Source organism: Terrapene carolina, unplaced genomic scaffold (assembly GCF_002925995.2).
Source record: "Terrapene carolina triunguis isolate 2854851 unplaced genomic scaffold, T_m_triunguis-2.0 Scaffold647, whole genome shotgun sequence".
Lineage (NCBI taxonomy): Eukaryota > Metazoa > Chordata > Testudines > Emydidae > Terrapene > Terrapene triunguis.
In genome coordinates this window covers 444,552-460,929 of record NW_020664998.1, presented here as the reverse complement: position 1 = coordinate 460,929, position 16,378 = coordinate 444,552, and the positions used below count along the sequence as shown (strand labels likewise).

At 49.0% G+C, this 16,378-nt stretch overlaps 1 protein-coding gene across 1 annotated transcript in view; it reads right to left on the bottom strand.

Moving 5' to 3' along the window:
- Positions 1–6,024, bottom strand: part of LOC112103296 (phospholipase A2 inhibitor and Ly6/PLAUR domain-containing protein-like) — an 11,957-nt gene extending 5,933 nt beyond the window's left edge. The window contains exons 1-2 of the mRNA XM_026659656.2: positions 5,980–6,024; positions 369–471 (exon numbers count right to left, since the gene is read on the bottom strand). Of these exons, the coding sequence (XP_026515441.1) occupies positions 369–441 (73 nt within the window). The 5' untranslated portion in view covers positions 442–471; positions 5,980–6,024. The remainder of the gene's footprint in view (positions 1–368; positions 472–5,979) is intronic.
- Between the last annotated feature and the right edge of the window lie 10,354 nt (positions 6,025–16,378).

The following is a 16,378-nucleotide window of genomic DNA, read 5'->3' as shown; positions in this document are numbered from 1 at the left end:
GGGGATAGAGCCCAGGAGTCCTGGCTCCCAGCCCCCCCTGCTCTAACCACTAGACCCATCTCCCCACTGAGAAGGAGCACAAGGTCTCTGAACTACAGCTCCCACGAGGCACCATGGCAGCGTTTCAGGATTAAAATTTTGCATTTTAAAACAGCTTGACATTTTTGTTGGGGGGTAACCCCCTGCCTCTGCCCATTTTCCAACCGACATTATCCCCAAACGACCTGGAGTTTGGGGGTGTCTCAATCACAGAACACAGTGAGCACCGCTAGAGGGCTCACAGACTCTTTAAAGCAGGACCACACCCCTCCTGTCCCCTATGGGGTGGCTACAGCTCAGGCTGCCGGCCCCGACCGCCGGCGACTCACCCGTTTTGTTCTGAGCTGCTGCGGTCGCTTGGAGAGCGCCGAGGACGCAGAGGGTGACGAGCACTTTTGTCATGACGGAGCAGAGCACAAGGTCACGTGGGCCCTGTAGGACAGCAAGCGCTGACAGGTCAGGTGGTTAGCAGACAGGGACCAGGGCTGGGAGCCAGGACTCCTGGGTTCTATCCCCATCTCAGCCACGGACCTGGTGTGTGAGCTAGCACAGGCCCGTTCTGTAGGCCTCGGGGGTCTGAACCCAAGAGTTAGAATGTGGACAGCACTAGAAGAAAATGAAATGGGTTAAGACGAGTAGACAACACTCCAGGATGGCCAGACAGCGTCAGAGCAAAGATTCCTCCAGCCCAGAGTCCTGTCTCTGACGGACGCCAACGCCAGGCGCCCCAGAGGGGATGAAGAGAACAGGGCGATTAGCGAGTGATCCACCCCTCAGCCACTCCCAGCTTCTGTCAAACAGAGACTTAGGGGCACCGAGAGCAGCGGGCTGGTCCCTCACCACTCTGGCTAATAGCCATCGGTGGACCTCTCCTCCAGGATCTGATCTAATTCTCTTCTGAACCCAGATATACTGCTGGGTTTCACAACATCCCCTGGTGGGGGCGCTATTTCGGGAGCACGGGGGGATTCTGCTCCCCCCCCTCAAGTTTCCCACCACAGCGGGGTGCAAACAGGAAAATGAACCCCTGCCCCGCGCTCTCCCTGGAGGAACCCGCAGCCCTTAGCTGGGCTCGGAGTGGGACGTGGCTGCTGGCTGACAGAGCTGTCCCCCAGGAGCTGCACCGACAGCTCCCCCCCGCCCCCTTTTGACGCCGGGCTGTGGGATGTAAATCCCCGGCTGTGTGGGCTGCTACTGCTCCGTGGCCGGGAGGGGGAGGCGGGAGCTGTCTGTATGGCTCTGTCCGCCCCCACCCTGAGCAGAGCGGGTATAACGAGATCCTCACATGCCCCCTCCAGCTGGGCGGCTGAGAGCCTGGGCACCCATTAGCCCCCCTGCCAGCAGCAGCGCTCGCAGCCCCGGCACCAGAGGGCACTCAAAGCCCTTCCTGTGGGGAAATAGCTCCTCAGTCCCCTGCTGGTGGGATGGGAGCCAGGGGAGGGCAGGTGCTGGGCATCCTTGGCCCAGAGAAGGGACCTGGTGAGTGCTGAGCTCCAGGAGTCTCCCCCACAAAGCCGGGCAGTTTTATTTCCAGTGTCACTGTCGGTGCTGCCCTGACATGTTTCAGCTGCTCCTGATGGAAACCAGAGGGTGTTATTGTCCGTACCTCGGCGTCTCCATCAGCAAATACAAATGGGTTCTTTCTTCAATTATTCTATGGACACTGGGACTTTTTCACAGTTCCTGGAGGGCTCTTAATCGTACCAGGTTGATGCAGCCTGGAAACAGGTCTCTTTCCCAACTTCTTTAATATCTGAGTGTGCCCTAGAAATGACATTGCTTAGAGGGCAAATTTGCTTGATAACATTTAAGACGTCTCGTGTCAGATTGTATTTTCCTTAAGGCACGTTGAGAATCACCCAGCTGGGTCACTGCAGATCCATACTCCGGATTCCTATAGGACATTATAAAACTGAACAGCTTCCAGAGGCTAAAACAGGCTTTTAGATCAGCCCTTTGTAAATACAAGTTCAATTTATCAATTTGTTTTTACATTTTGAATCTTTACACCTTGAGTTCCTTGAACTGGAGGGTGTTTCGTTTGTGCTGGGGAATTATCATAGATAAGGACCTTATTTCTAGTTACTGAGTAACTTAATAGGAAAAGAAAACACATCGCCATTGGAAAAAGGTGATAACATCTGTATTTACTGGAAACACACCTTCAGGTGTCCTAGAGCTGATGGGGAACCCATACTGGGCAATCTATTGTCATATTTTCTTTCCAATTCTCACTTTAAAAGCTTTTTGTCTTTTCTTTTTTTTAAACTAGTGCCAAAACAAATTTCTGCAACAATGTACTAGTTATTCCATGCTTTAGAAGAATGTTTGAGGGAAACTCAACTACTTTAAACTCATTTTTTTCATGAGGAATGAGATACACAAATTAAGAGAGCGTATATTTGCTTGCTTATCATTTTCCAAAAGGCAATACAAATGAAAATAAACAAGTATGTGGGTGTCTATGGGTGATTGGTGGCACATGGTAAGGACAATGATATGGAGCAAATATTCTGCATGAATTGTATTCACCAGTTAAAGTTATTAGCTCTTGTATTAAGGCTCCAAAACTGATATAGGAAAGTAAATGCCAAGTAATGCACATTGGAAAACATAATCCCAGTTATACACACAAAATGATGGGGTCTAAATTAGCTGTTACAATTCAAGAGAGAGATCTTGGAGTCACTGTGGATAGTTCTCTGAAAACATCCACTCAATGTGCAGTACTTGTGGCACCTTAGAGACTAACAAATTTATTAGAGCATAAGCTTTCGTGGGCTACAACCCACTTCTTCGGATGCATATTGAGTGAAACATATATCGAGGAGATATATATACACACATACAGAGAGCATGAACAGGTGGGAGTTGTCTTACCAACTCTGAGAGGTAAGTTTTATTTCCAGTGGTAAGACAACTCCCACCTGTTCATGCTCTCTGTATGTGTGTATATATATCTCCTCGATATATGTTTCACTCAATATGCATCCGAAGAAGTGGGTTGTAGCCCACGAAAGCTTATGCTCTAATAAATTTGTTAGTCTCTAAGGTGCCACAAGTACTCCTGTTCTTTTTGCGGATACAGACTAACACGGCTGCTACTCTGAAACCTGTCAATGTGCAGTGGCAGTTAAAACAGCGAACAGAATGTTGGGAATCATTAGGAAAGGGATAGATAACAAGGCAGAAAATATCCTATTGTCTCTACAAATCCATGGGATGCCCACATGTTGAATACTGTGTGCAGATCTGGTCACCCCATCACAATATATATATATATATATATATATATATTGGAATTGGAAAAGGTACAGAGAAGGGCAACAAACATGAAGAGGGGGATGGAACAGCTGCTGTATGAGGAGAGATTAAAAAGACTGGGACTGTTCAGCTTGGAAAAGAGACGACTAAGGGGGATATGCTAGAGGTCTATAAAATGTTGCTGGGTGTGGAGACAGTGAATAAGGAAGTGTTATTCACTCCTTCTCATAAGATATCCAATGAAATTACTAGGCAGCGGGTTTAAAACCAATACAAGGAAGTATTTTTGCACACAACCCAAAGTCACCCTGCAGAACTTGTTGCCAGGGGATGTTGTGAAGGCCAAGACTGTAACAGGGTTCAAACAAGAACTAGATACGTCCCTGGAGATAAGTTCTATTAGCCAGGCTGGGCAGGGATGCAACCCCATGCTCTGAATGTGACAGGGTCCCTAGCGCTGTTTGCCAGAAGTTGGGAATGGGCGACAGGGGATGGATCACTTGATAATTCCCTGCTCTGTCCATTCCCTCTGGGGCACCTGGCACTGGCCACTGTCGGAAGACAGGACACTGGGCTAGATGGACCTTTGGTCTGACCCAGTCTGGCCGTTCTTATCTTCTTATGACCCCTCAAGGCTTTGGGTTGGGAATATCCTGCTGTATTATCTCCTGGTTGTTCTAAATTTACACATAAATGTAAAACACGGCTTTAGGGGGTTGTAGAGAGATTTTTCTTTCTTCGTATAGGAATTAGGCACAGTGCTCCCGTCAGCTAATTTCTAAGTTATCTGCCAAAAATCTGGAGTTGTCAAGTGCCTGAGGAGCTCCTGGAATGATGGTTAAAGTCGCGCACCCCCAATCTGAAACAGCGTCCCTGCAGGGAGTTCCACAGGCTAGCTGTGCGCTGGGTGAGGTAGGGCTTCCTTGTGTTTGACTTAAACCTACTGCCTAGCAATTTCATCGGGTGACGCCTGGTTCCTGTGTTATGAGAAGGAATAAATAACACTTCCCTATTCACTTTCTCCACACCCGTCATGATCTTATAGACCTCTATCATGTCCCCCCTTGGCCGTCTCTTCGCCAAGCTGAACAGTCCCAGTTTTATTAATCTTTCCTCGTACAGAAGCTGTTCCATCCCCCTAATCATTTCTGTTGCTCTTCTCTGCACCTTTCCCAATTCCAATGTATCATTTTTGAGATGGGGCGACCACATCTGCACGCAGTATTCAAGGAGTGGGCATCCCATGAATTTATGCAGAGGCAACATGATTTCTTCTGTCTTATTGTCTATCCCTTTCTTAATGATGCCCAATATTGTTAGCTTTTTTGACTGCCGCTGCATCTGATGAAGTGGGCTCTAGCCCACGAAAGCTTATGCCCAAATAAATTTGTGAGTCTCTAAGGTGCCACAAGGACTCCTCGTTGGTTTTGCTGATACAGACTAACAAGGCTTGTGCACTTTCTCTGCACCACTCATGATTTTATAGACCTCTCTCTATTCTCCCTTAGCCATCTCTTTTCCAAGCTGAAAAGTCCCAGTCTTATTAATCTCTCCACATATGGAAGCTGTTCCATACCCCTAATCATTTTTGTTGTCCTTTTCTGCACCTTTTCCAATTCCAATATATCTTTTTCAGATGGGGCGACCACATCTGTACGCAGTATTCAAGGTGTAGGTGTACCATGGATTTATATGGCGGCAATATGATATTTTCAGTCTTATTATCTGACCCTTTCTTGATGATTCCCAGCATTCTGTTCCCTTTTTTGACTGCCGCTGCACATTGAGTGGATGTTTTCAGAGAACTATCCACAATGATGCCCAGATCTCTTTCTTGAGTGGTAACAGCTAATTTAGTCCCCATCGTTTTATATGTAGAGTTGGGATTATGCTTCCCAATGTGCATTACTTTGCATTTATCAACCTTGAGTTTCCTCTGGCATTTGGTTGCCCAGTTGGGTGAGATCCCTCTGTAACTCTTCGCAGGCAGCTTTGGGCTTAACTCTCTTGAGTAATTTTGTAACATCTGCAAACTTGGTCACCTCATGGGTCTCCCCGTTTTTCCAGATCATTTATGACTAAGTTGAACAGCACCAGTCCCAGTGCAGATCCCTGGGGGGCCCCGCGATTTACCTCAGGCTCCAAGGTCCCGGATTGCTGCATTAAGACTAATACAGCAGCGATTGTGGTTTTGTTTCACACAGCTAAGGAAGAAACAGTGGGTTTTTTGTCAATGCTGGAACTCTGAACACCCACTTTCTAGTCCCGGCTCAGCCCCAGACACCCGTCTGAGTCATTTCATCACACCGTGCCTCAGTTTCCCCCATCTGTTAAGTGGAGAGACTGATCCTTCCTTGGTCTATCTAGAGTGCAAGCCTTTTGAAGGCAGAGACTGTCTGTCATGAGCTGCTTACGCAGCAGCTGATCTCAGTCAGGGTCTGCACAGCGCCTGGCACAACGGGGCCCTGATCTCGGCTAGGGTACTGAGCAGCACCCGGCATAACGGAGATCCTGATCTTCATCGGGGTCTGTGCAGAGCCTGGCACAGCAGAAACCCTGATCTTTGGAGAAGATCGCACCTTTTCAGTACGCGCGTACAGCACCTGACACTCCCGGATGCAGCTCTCTACCTGGAGCCGCTGGCTGTTATCACAGAATTAAGAATAATAAACGTACCTTTGGTTATCGTGGCTTCAGTGGCTCCAGGCGCTTCCCTCTGTGAAGTCACAGTCACGAGCTGCGGGCACAGCTCTCACCCTTCCTTCCTTTATAGCAGAACCAAAGGCCGGTTCGGGAAGTGGCGCGAGAAAGAACGCATAGCAGCGAAACCTCAGCATCCTGGTTCCTCTCGGCGCTGGCAGCGTAACTAAGAGAATCAAAATAGTGACTGAATTGTGTGGGGGAGCAGCTGATGCCCTGAGCAGCCCCACGGGAGCTGGGTGGGTCTGAAGACTGACAATGTTCCTGGCCTAATGCCTAGGGGAGAAGCTGAAGATGGGCTATAACTTGATTTTAGTTTGGCCTTTGAGCCCTGAATGACATTCCCATAAGCAAACTAGGGAGATGTGAGCTTAATGACATCACTACTAAGGGGTGCACAGGTGGTTGAAAGACCATCCTCAAAGAGTAGCTAATGGTCAAACTGGGAGGGCATCTAGTGGGGTCAGTCCTGGGCCAAGTACTCTACAATATTTGGATTAATCGTAGAATCTCAGGGTTGGAAGGGACCTCAGGAGGTCATCTAGTCCAATCCCCAGACAGATTTTTTGCCCCAAATGGCCCCCTCAAGGATTGAACTCCCAACCCTGGGTTTAGCGGGCCAATGGTCAAACCACTTAGCTATCCCTCCCCGCTAGATAACAGAGTGGGGTGCACAGGTCTGAAATCTGCAGCTGACACCATGACAGGAGGGGTTGCAAGCACTTTGGAGGGCAAGATGAGAGTGCAAAACGGCCTGGACAAGTTGGAGAATTTGCTCCAGTATCAACAAGAGGAAATTCAGGTCAAAATAAGTCACTTAGGAAGGGAGGACCCAACGCACAGCTACAAACTGGGGGATCGCTGTATGGCTGGAAAGGATCTGGGGATTGAAGAGGATCCCAAATGGAACTTGAGTCACGAAGTGATGCAATTGAGACAAGGGCCAGTTTCGTGCTGTAGGAAAGATGGGAACAAAGTGGAGAGAGCCCAGAGGAGAGGGTGGCACCGGGACCCCCATCACGCCAGGTGCTGCACAGACCCCGACCGACTAAGGGGTCCCCCTTGTGCCAGGCAGGACAGACACCCCAACAAAGGTCAAAACGCTCATTGTGCCAAGACTGGGCAAATGGAAGGCATCACACTTCAGGCCTGTAACAAAAGCCAGTGAGCAAGAGTGGACGGTAACCGGGCACAGACGCAGACAGGTGGGGCTTTAATAAACAGTGTTTCCCCGACAGAGAGGCGCAGATTGGAACACAGAAAGGAAATTGAGACCAAGACCTCTTGAGTTTGTCACAGGACAGGAAGCTGGAGCTGTTCTTGTCCTGTGACTCGGCTGGGAAGCCCGTCTAGCTTAGGTGTGATCTCCGCAATCACTTAGTGCACCAGCCATCACATGGACGCTGATACTCGTGCACTTTGATCTCCTCCCCTTGCAAAGTAGCTATTCATGTCCACATAGACAAGTGCTGAGCTCGGACCAAAGTGTCTTTCAGAGGAGAGGCAGCGTCCGTGTCGGCTGTTCGTTGTTTGGAAATCAGTTTCTCTGTAGCTTTGTTCCATTTGCTAATAAACCAACTTGTTTTAAGAAGGCTCGTTATCAGGGCCGTCCTTAGGATTTATGGGGCCCTATTCAGTGTTATTAAGCTGGTGCCCCTTTGTCCGACGGCAGCCCGGGCTCGCATGTGAATAAGGGGGGTCTTTTGAAAGATTTATTTAAAAAACTATATGTCTGAAGATCCAAGCATTTAAGGCTAAAGACGAATACTCAGATTGTGCATCTACAAATCTATGCAAGGGTTTTTTTAGAGATGTGATTTTATAATCTTCAGCAGCACACGAATGAAATATTTTTAAAGCAAATTTTAAACGAAGGTCTTGTAGGCTAACATGTTCTGAGTAAATATGACTGTGATGCACAACTGTTGTCAGTAAATTCAGAAACTGACAGTGTATACTAGGGGTTTGGCAAACGCCTGTGAAATGGCTTCATCACCGCTTGACAGGTTTCAGAGTAGCAGCCGTGTTAGTCTGTATCCGCAAAAAGAACAGGAGTACTTGTGACACCTTAGAGACTAACGAATTTATTTGAGCATCAGCTTTCGTGGGCATCCGATGAAATGGGCTGTAGCCCACGAAAGCTTATGCTCAAATAAATGTGTTAGTCTCTAAGGTGCCACAAGTACTCCTGTTCTTATTACTGCTCGAATGGCTCTTTAGCAGTTTCAATGTTGTGCTAATAGGTCTGTCAGTCTTGAGGCTTTTCCCTTTTAAGTTCCTAGATCCCCTCTGGAGGAAGAATCACCAGGCTGCAGAAGCCAGCTGTGGTGGGAGCCTGCACGAAGGGTCAGAACAGGGATAGAAAGAGGCGGAAGGGTGGACACTAAGACCCAGCGGTGCCCCAAATTGCCTCTTTATGGGGAATTTGGACATTTTTATTTCTTTCCAAACCAGAACAAAAATCATTAATGTCAACATTTCCTGCAAGATGGGCATTGGGGGGAACATTTGTTGTGGGTCGTTCAGAGAATCTTGTTTGGATTTTGACATCTTAAAATATTTTTAAACAATTTTATAACAAAATAAATCAAGACAGTTCCCAGTGAAATGGAAAATCAAAATGTTCCCTCCCAAAGTTGAAGCTGCGACTGCATTGAAATGCTTGTGTTTGTTTTCTGTCTTTTGCCACCTCAATGAAATTTCATCAGAGTCGAAAAAGTGCCATGGGAAATGTCGGTGTTGCTGAAATGGTGCTTTCCAGCACAAGAACTTTCCCACCATCTCCAAAGAGCTGTCTACTTAGACCCGGCTAGGAATAAGTGGTCAGTACAGATAGGTGTTGTACCCACACTTGGTCTAAGAGTAGGAGAATTGCAAGATGCCACTGTGAGACAGGTAAAAGCATGAAACCAGAAACCAGAGGGAAGACCCCCGGATCCCACTACTGACACCAATCTAAGTGGGAAGTGGTTGGCACTATGAGGGAGATATTAATGACTGCACACCGGATCTAGGTGAGAGATTATACACAGACCAGAAGAGAATCATTTCATACAGAGCTATAGTGGCTTCGGTGAAGCAGTGCATTTGCCCATGAAATAGACACACTCCCCAGCTCTCCTCCTAGCACATCTGTTTTTTACACCGACTGAGTCAGACAGAAAGCAGAAAGTAGCAGGATGCGGTTTATTGAAAATACCAGGCACGCAACAGTGCTGCTAAGGAAAGTGAACGCAATGCCAGCAGACTAGAAGCCCATGGGGTATAGATTTATGGATACCTGCCATCCCCTGCAGTCTCAAGAGATTAACTGCACAGCCGTTCTGCTCTGAAACACCAGTAACCAAATCGCTCCTTAGCCCCCGAAGCCCAGACTGCTCACTTACAGAATCAGCATGGAGACAGTCCTGTCCCAACACCATTGTCTTCCCAACAAAATGGCCAAACCCAGCCACTTGGTTATAGGGCTGTTCCACTTTCTTAACAGCTCTTACTCCATCTGAGACCTTCCCAAAGCTACCCACACTGGATCTTTCAAAAGGAAAGTCAGTGGATCCATTCACAACAGACAATTTCTGGCTGTTAGGAACTGAAACTTCCTTGATCAAATCACTTTCACACCCTTCAGCTACAGCAAACTGCTTGCACGGAATACCATGAGGATTCCTTTCCCTAGGAGCTTCTCTAAGCAACAATTCACCCCTCACAGAAATTCTGCCCTTACCCACTTCACCTAGGGCTTGCTCTAAAGGAACACTTTCCTGAGCAACAACAGACTCTGTCTGGGTCTCACCTACACCCAGGATCACCTTTGGCCCATCGGGCGGATTCCTTTCAGGCAAACTCATAGACTCACTAGATAAAAGGTTAGAGGGGCTCTCTTTTCCTCTGCAACTTTCCTCCAGTTGTCAGGCTCAACACACACAAGTTTAGGAATCATTTCCTCCTGGTTGCAAGTTTTCACACCGTCAGTAACACAATAAAATCACAGTAACACAATCAAATCACCTTTCTGCTCTCCTTGTGCCCTGGCTAGGGTATCACCCTGTGATTAGACAGGGTTGCTACACCCTTTTCCAGCCACACGTTAGCAACAGGCAAAATACAAGCACCAGAATTGTCTGGTCTCTGGGATTTTGCTAAGACACTAACTGGATGCAACCTAGTTACAGTGCCATTCTCCCCAGCAGACACAAACTTAGGACCATTGCCTTCCTGGGTGTTAGTTGAATCCAGAGCCAACTCTGAGACAACTGCACTATTCTCAACCATCACAGGCTGAAAGGCACCTTCTGTCTGCTTCACAGACAAAGAACTGGAGACACATTCTCCTTTACCAGACACACAGCTTGGGATCTTATTTCCCTTGTCCCAGCACACAGGGCTGTTCACAGACAACCGCTTGGAGAGTGAGGTAACTCCCTCCATAGGCAAGGCAATACCCCTGACAGACACAGGCACATTTCCTTCACTGTCACTATTCTCCCCACAGGAAACAGGGAAGGGATAGGGACACTCATCTTCCACTCTCCTGGCCTTCCCAAACTGCTGACTAGATAATCAGCTCACAAGGCTGCCTAGGCTCAACCACACTATTCTTACCAGGCACGTCGCCGATACGCTGCCGCTCTTCTCACTACACTGAGCTACTGCCAGCAAATCCCAGTTACCTTTTCAGGTTCCCTTTTACAAGCTGTACTAGCCAACAATCCATCACCCATCCAAAAATCTACCCTTTCCTTCCTCAGGTAGGGCTTCCACCTGACCATCCACTTTACTCTGCTTCTGAGAAACATTGTCCTGCCCAATGAGATCTTTCTGCTCTTGATCTAATTCCAGAGTCACTTCTGAGACATTAGACAGACATTCAGAACCTTCATTCACAGACAGACAGCTCTTCTCCTCAGACAAACCTTTGGAGACACCCTCCCCAGCAAATCATTGCCCATAATAGACACAGGTTTAAGATCATTCCTGTCCTGTGACTGGCTACCTGGATTGAACAAAGCTTTAACATCTTCCCCAGTCAAAAGATCCTTAGGCAATAACTTCCTTAGACCAGTGATAACTTCATGCTTAGTCCCATTCCATTCAAGGTGGATTCTGGCTAAAGGCACACGTACAGTAAACTCATAGAGGACTACAACATTCACACTCTGATTTGGTAAATAATCTTCCCCTTTGACAAGTTCTGCTTTAACAAGAGTGATGTTAGAAGCCATCATTTGCCCCAAACAGCTTTCACCATTGACTTTTACACTCTCTATGAATTTTTCATTACCACTCCCACACAGAGCATTGGCACAATTTATGGGGTCACCTTCTACTGAACTCACCATAACAGCATTTACATAAAAGGTGGCAGTGTTGGGGCACATGTGGTTACACCCAGACAACTGCTCAGAACTATGCAACATCCCAACATTGTTAGAAACTGGACTTTCAAGAGGATACAATTTCTGCTGTTCTTCCCTTGCTTTTTTGACTAGGAGCTGAAGTCTGGCCGTCTCCTGTTGCATTTGGCAGACCCTCTCCTCAGCAGCCAGGGTAAGAGGCTTATTCCTTCACCCTCCCATTCCCTGGTCCTTCTCGCGTGAACAGAGAGCAGCAATACCCGAAGTGCAAACAATTCAATGTTTATTGGGGTGAACTTCCAGCAAGCATGATTCCAATTTCCTTCCTCAGTGTCCCCCTTCCCAGCTCTGACACCACAGAGCCTTGCCTGTGTCCCTGTTCCCATTCCCCCCCCTTAGCAAAACATGATTCCAATTCCCCCCACTTTACTTCCTGATTGACTGCAGCCTATCTAGTAAAACTTGAGTTCTGCTCAGCTAGACCTTAACCAATCATTTTACTGAAATTTAACTAACCAATCCTAACATACAGTAACACGTCTGAAGAAGTGAGGTTCTTACCCACGAAAGCTTATGCTCCCAATACTTCTGTTAGTCTCAAAGGTGCCACAGGACCCTCTGTTGCTTTATACAGTAACATGATTATCTAACCAACTATATCCCACCACCTTAATTGGTTTACACCTAACAAAATTAATTATCCAGCAGCCAGAAACAATCCCAGAACCAGACAGAGATTGTACAGACAAACAATAGGGAAGTGGGGACTACAGTGATAGAACAATACAGAAATGAGGATTTCACATCCCAGCTATTGATAAGTGAGTTCTTACCAGACAGGATGCTATCACACTAAGTTGTCCTTAAGTCTTCTAGGCACTTCCCTTTCTCTGGAGGTGATAGATCGGATCACCTTTTTAATGGCCCAAAACTGCCTTATTTCAGAGTGACTGGTGAGGACGTGACCCTTCGCTTCCCAGCTTACGACTGCCCCTGCTGCTTAGCCAGAGGCCTTGGCCTAAGAACAGGGTCTCCGACTATCCTAGTGCGAGAAGGCCCAGACACAGGCAGACTGATTTTGATTCTTCTTTTGTACCTCTATAACTAGCTAAGTGATACGAATACACCTCCATTCTAAAAGAATAGGCCTTTGCAGACAGGCCAGAATATCTATAGTCTAACAGCCAGCAGCTCAACACGCTCCCTGCCGCCCCTTTCCTCTCTCACAGCACCTTCTCTTTCTAATGCAGCATTTTTTTGCTTTCCCAGCCATCGAATGTCTGCTAGTCTCTGTTCATGCTCCGGTTGCAGTTTATTTGCTGCCTTTTGCATTCTAATTGCCTCTGCAGCATCAGGTAAGGGCTGTGCTCCTGCCTCCTGATCACTGGCCATGAGCAGATCTCTCAGTTCTTGATCTGTAGCTTTCTTTCTAAAGCTTATCCCCTTTTCCGAACACAAATCTTCCAGGGCTTTTTTGTCGGGCCCTCATATGCTCTTTGCTCACCCATTGCAACTGCTCTCTAACCAACCAAACTCTCAATACCAAATTTCAAATGTGGATAGCGTGGGGTTCTGACCCAAAGCTTAATTGACTTAGGTCTGTGGATCCGGCCGACTACGCCACTGGAACGATGCTGCCTTTGGGGGGACCGAACTGAGAGTATCAATTCAGGACAAAGTGCTTAGAGCAGGGCAGTTACAGCCCAAGGCTGGGGTTCCATTGCACACCAAGGCAAACCAAACCAGCCAAACAGAGAGGACTTTGGTTTCACCCCACTGGCTAACCAGAAGTCATGCAAGCAATTCCCTCAGACACTCCAGTTTCCCAGTATCACCACCAGTGCCACTCGTTATGGGGATGAAAACCAATACTCCTGTAAAAGAAAAAGGTTCTCCTGATCCCAAAGGACCAAGCCCCAGACCCAGGTCAATATACAAGTCAGATCTTACCCATAAATCACGCTGTTGCCAATCCTTTAGAATCTAAAATCTAAAGGTTTATTCATAAAAGGAAAACGATAGAGATGAGAGCTAGAATTGGTTAAATGGAATCAATTACATGCAGAAATGGCAAAGTTCTTGGTTCAGGCTTGTAGCAGTGATGGAATAAACTGCAGGTTCAAATCAAGTCTCTGGAACATCCCCAGCTGGGATGGGTCATTCAGTCCTCTGTTCAGAGCTTCAGTTTGCAGCAAAGTCCCTCCAGAGGTCAGAAGCAGGATTGAAGACAAAATGGCTTTTGTTAGCCAGGTCAGGTTAGATGAGCGCAGCTGTCTCCCTGGCCATAAAATCTATGAAAATTGGAAGCTTGGGACAGTCCTTTCCAGTGTTGGAAGCAGGAAGCATTTCCTGCAAAATTCCCCCCTGAAATTCTGCTCAACATCACCTCTTATTGGCCCGACTTCTGCTGGGGAGAGAGCTTGTCCAATCAAAGCCAGTACTGATGCGGCTACAGCTACGCTGCAGACAAAAACACCGCACTGGTTTTCTGTCACCCAGGGGTGTTGACTTTCTCATTTCCCGGGGGAGTGCTTGACCCCTGCTCTGCCCCAGGCCCCACCTCAACTCCACCCCTTCCCCCAAGGCCTCACCCCTGCCCTGCCTCTTCCTTTCCCCGCTCTGCCCCTCCTCTTCCTGCCCTTGTTCCACCCCCTCCTCCGGCACCTCCTGCATACTGCTGAACAGCTGATCATGGCGGGTGGGAGGTGCTTGGGAGGAGGGGGAAAAGCTGATTGGTGGGCCCCGCTGGTGGTTTTCAGTCAATGTAAATTTCGCTACCGACACTGGTTCCAGAGGGTGGGCTCCCTTCCGGGACCTGCTTCTGCTCGGCTTCTGCAGAATACCTGGTCCCGTTCCGGGAGGAAACTTCATCGAAGTTCTCTGGGATCTAACACCCCCCCACCTTGTTCCACTCCAGATTTCATCCCCTGACGGCGACGTGATGCTGAGTCGCTCCGAGTCAGGCGTTGGGCAGGGGTGCAGGGCACGGCACACACCTGAAGTGATACAGCAAACTGTTTCCTTGCTGTATGTTTCCTGCATGTTGCGTTGCTTGTCTGGGGGCTGCTTTGGTTGCATTGCAGGAATCACTTACGCATGCTGCAGGCGGGTCTGTGGGGAGGCAGGTGGCATGCCACAGATGGGCTGAGAGGGGTTGCACACTGCAGGGAGAAGGCTGGGGGGGGGTAGCACACACGTCAGATGCATTTGAGCAAGAGAATCTGTGTTTCGAGCTGTATTGCCTGGTGGGTTCTACAGCTGGCATGTGTGTGTGTGTGTTTGGTTTTTCCAGTAAATAGTGTGATGCCAAAGACGACTCTCGTTGATTTAAACCCGCTGTGTCCGCTAACGACAGCTCGCGCCTCTGGATTACATTCCGGGTACTTTCTCAAAGGCTGTGGGTCCCAGTTTCTTTTTCCCAACACATTCCCCATAGTCAATAGCCCGACAATCTCTCATCGCCAATCCCTCTTGTGCCTCCCCAGGTTCCAGTCCCTCGCCCTTTTCTCCACACACCCTGTCCTTGTTCCATTTACTTCCCATTGGGCTGAAGTTTTCCTCCGGGAAACCATCTAAACCCCCCAGCCGGGGCCTGGACCAGGGCTCTGTCTCCAGCCCAAACAGCAGTTCCCAGCCACCATCCTCCACCCAACAGCTGCTGGATGTTTCTCCTTTTTGCACGGCAGGGCAGAATTCCTCGCAATGAAACCTCCCGCTCCTAACTCCCTGCTCCGCGCAAACCATTCCTCCATAGGGCCCGAACCCCTTGAGATGCTCCCATGCACCCACGACGGCTTGTCCAGCTCCTTCTCCAAGACGTCCCCCGTGCACCCCATCTTCCCTGCCAGGAGAAACAGCCTCAGCACTTCAGAACAAAGGCTGCTGCCCCCTCACCCTGAGGCTTCCCCTGCTAATGCTGAAGAGGTGGCAGCGGGAATAGAGGAGTCGTGTCCCCCAGGAGGAAGAGGAGGGTCCCATGGTGAATGTGGCTCTTTGGAGGGATCGTTTCTGGGTGATATTTTCCCTTGCGGGTGCCACAGCCAGAGGCCAAACCCACAAACACCAGAAAGAATCACAGGGCAAAAATGAAAGCAGGGGGGAGGAGAGGGGGGAATGCCAAGAGACAGTTGCAGTGAGGGGATCCCCCAACCCCAAGTGTGTGTGAAACAGAGGATGGGGGTTGAGATCCTGAGGTGGGGGATAATGGGGGTCAAGGGCCTCAGGGCAAGGAGGTTAGAGGTCCAAGGACCCCAGGGAGGGGTCCTGAGCCCAGGGACAGAGAGAGGGGAAATGGGGTGATGACCCTCAGGAGGGGTCATGACCCATTGAACAGGGAGGGGGAGATGGGCCCATGACCCCCCTAGGGGAGGGAAGTGGAGAGTGGTCATGCCCATTGTCCCATCCCACCTGTCCTGTGGGGGCTCAGCAGATGCAGAGGAAGCAGACGGGAAGGTGCAGGCCAGCTGTGGAATGGCAATGGGTCCCTGTGGTGGGATGTAGAACCCCCATGCTGGACACTGTGGGGTTCATAATTTAAGGGGGGCTCAGGCACCAGGGCTGAAGGGGGAGGTCAAAAGAGAGAAACTGAGGCAGAGCTGGGAGGGAGAGCTGCCCCATGGCCCCATGGTCCTTCCCAGGGCAATGAGAGGGCTAGATGCCAATGCCCCTGTAGAGGGAGCCCTTCCACTCTGTTACCTGTACCTGCCTTTTCTTTGCCTCGGTTTCCCTATTTGCCAGCTTCCCCAGAAGGCACCTGGCCAGAGAAAGAGCGCAACCACCACAGATCCAGCACAATCATCCTCAGAGGGACCTGAAGGGGGAGAGCCGTTATACCCCCACCCTGCCCTCCATGCAGTGTAGGGAGTGACTGGGTCCCTCCGACCCAATGGGCACGGGGCCATGGGGTGTCTTTCCTGCCCTACATCAGACCCATGTACTTTGAAGCCCTGTGGCCTGAGGTTCCAGAGCATTGGGAGCTCTCTACCCCCACCTAGTGGTGAATGGGGAAACATGGCAGGATG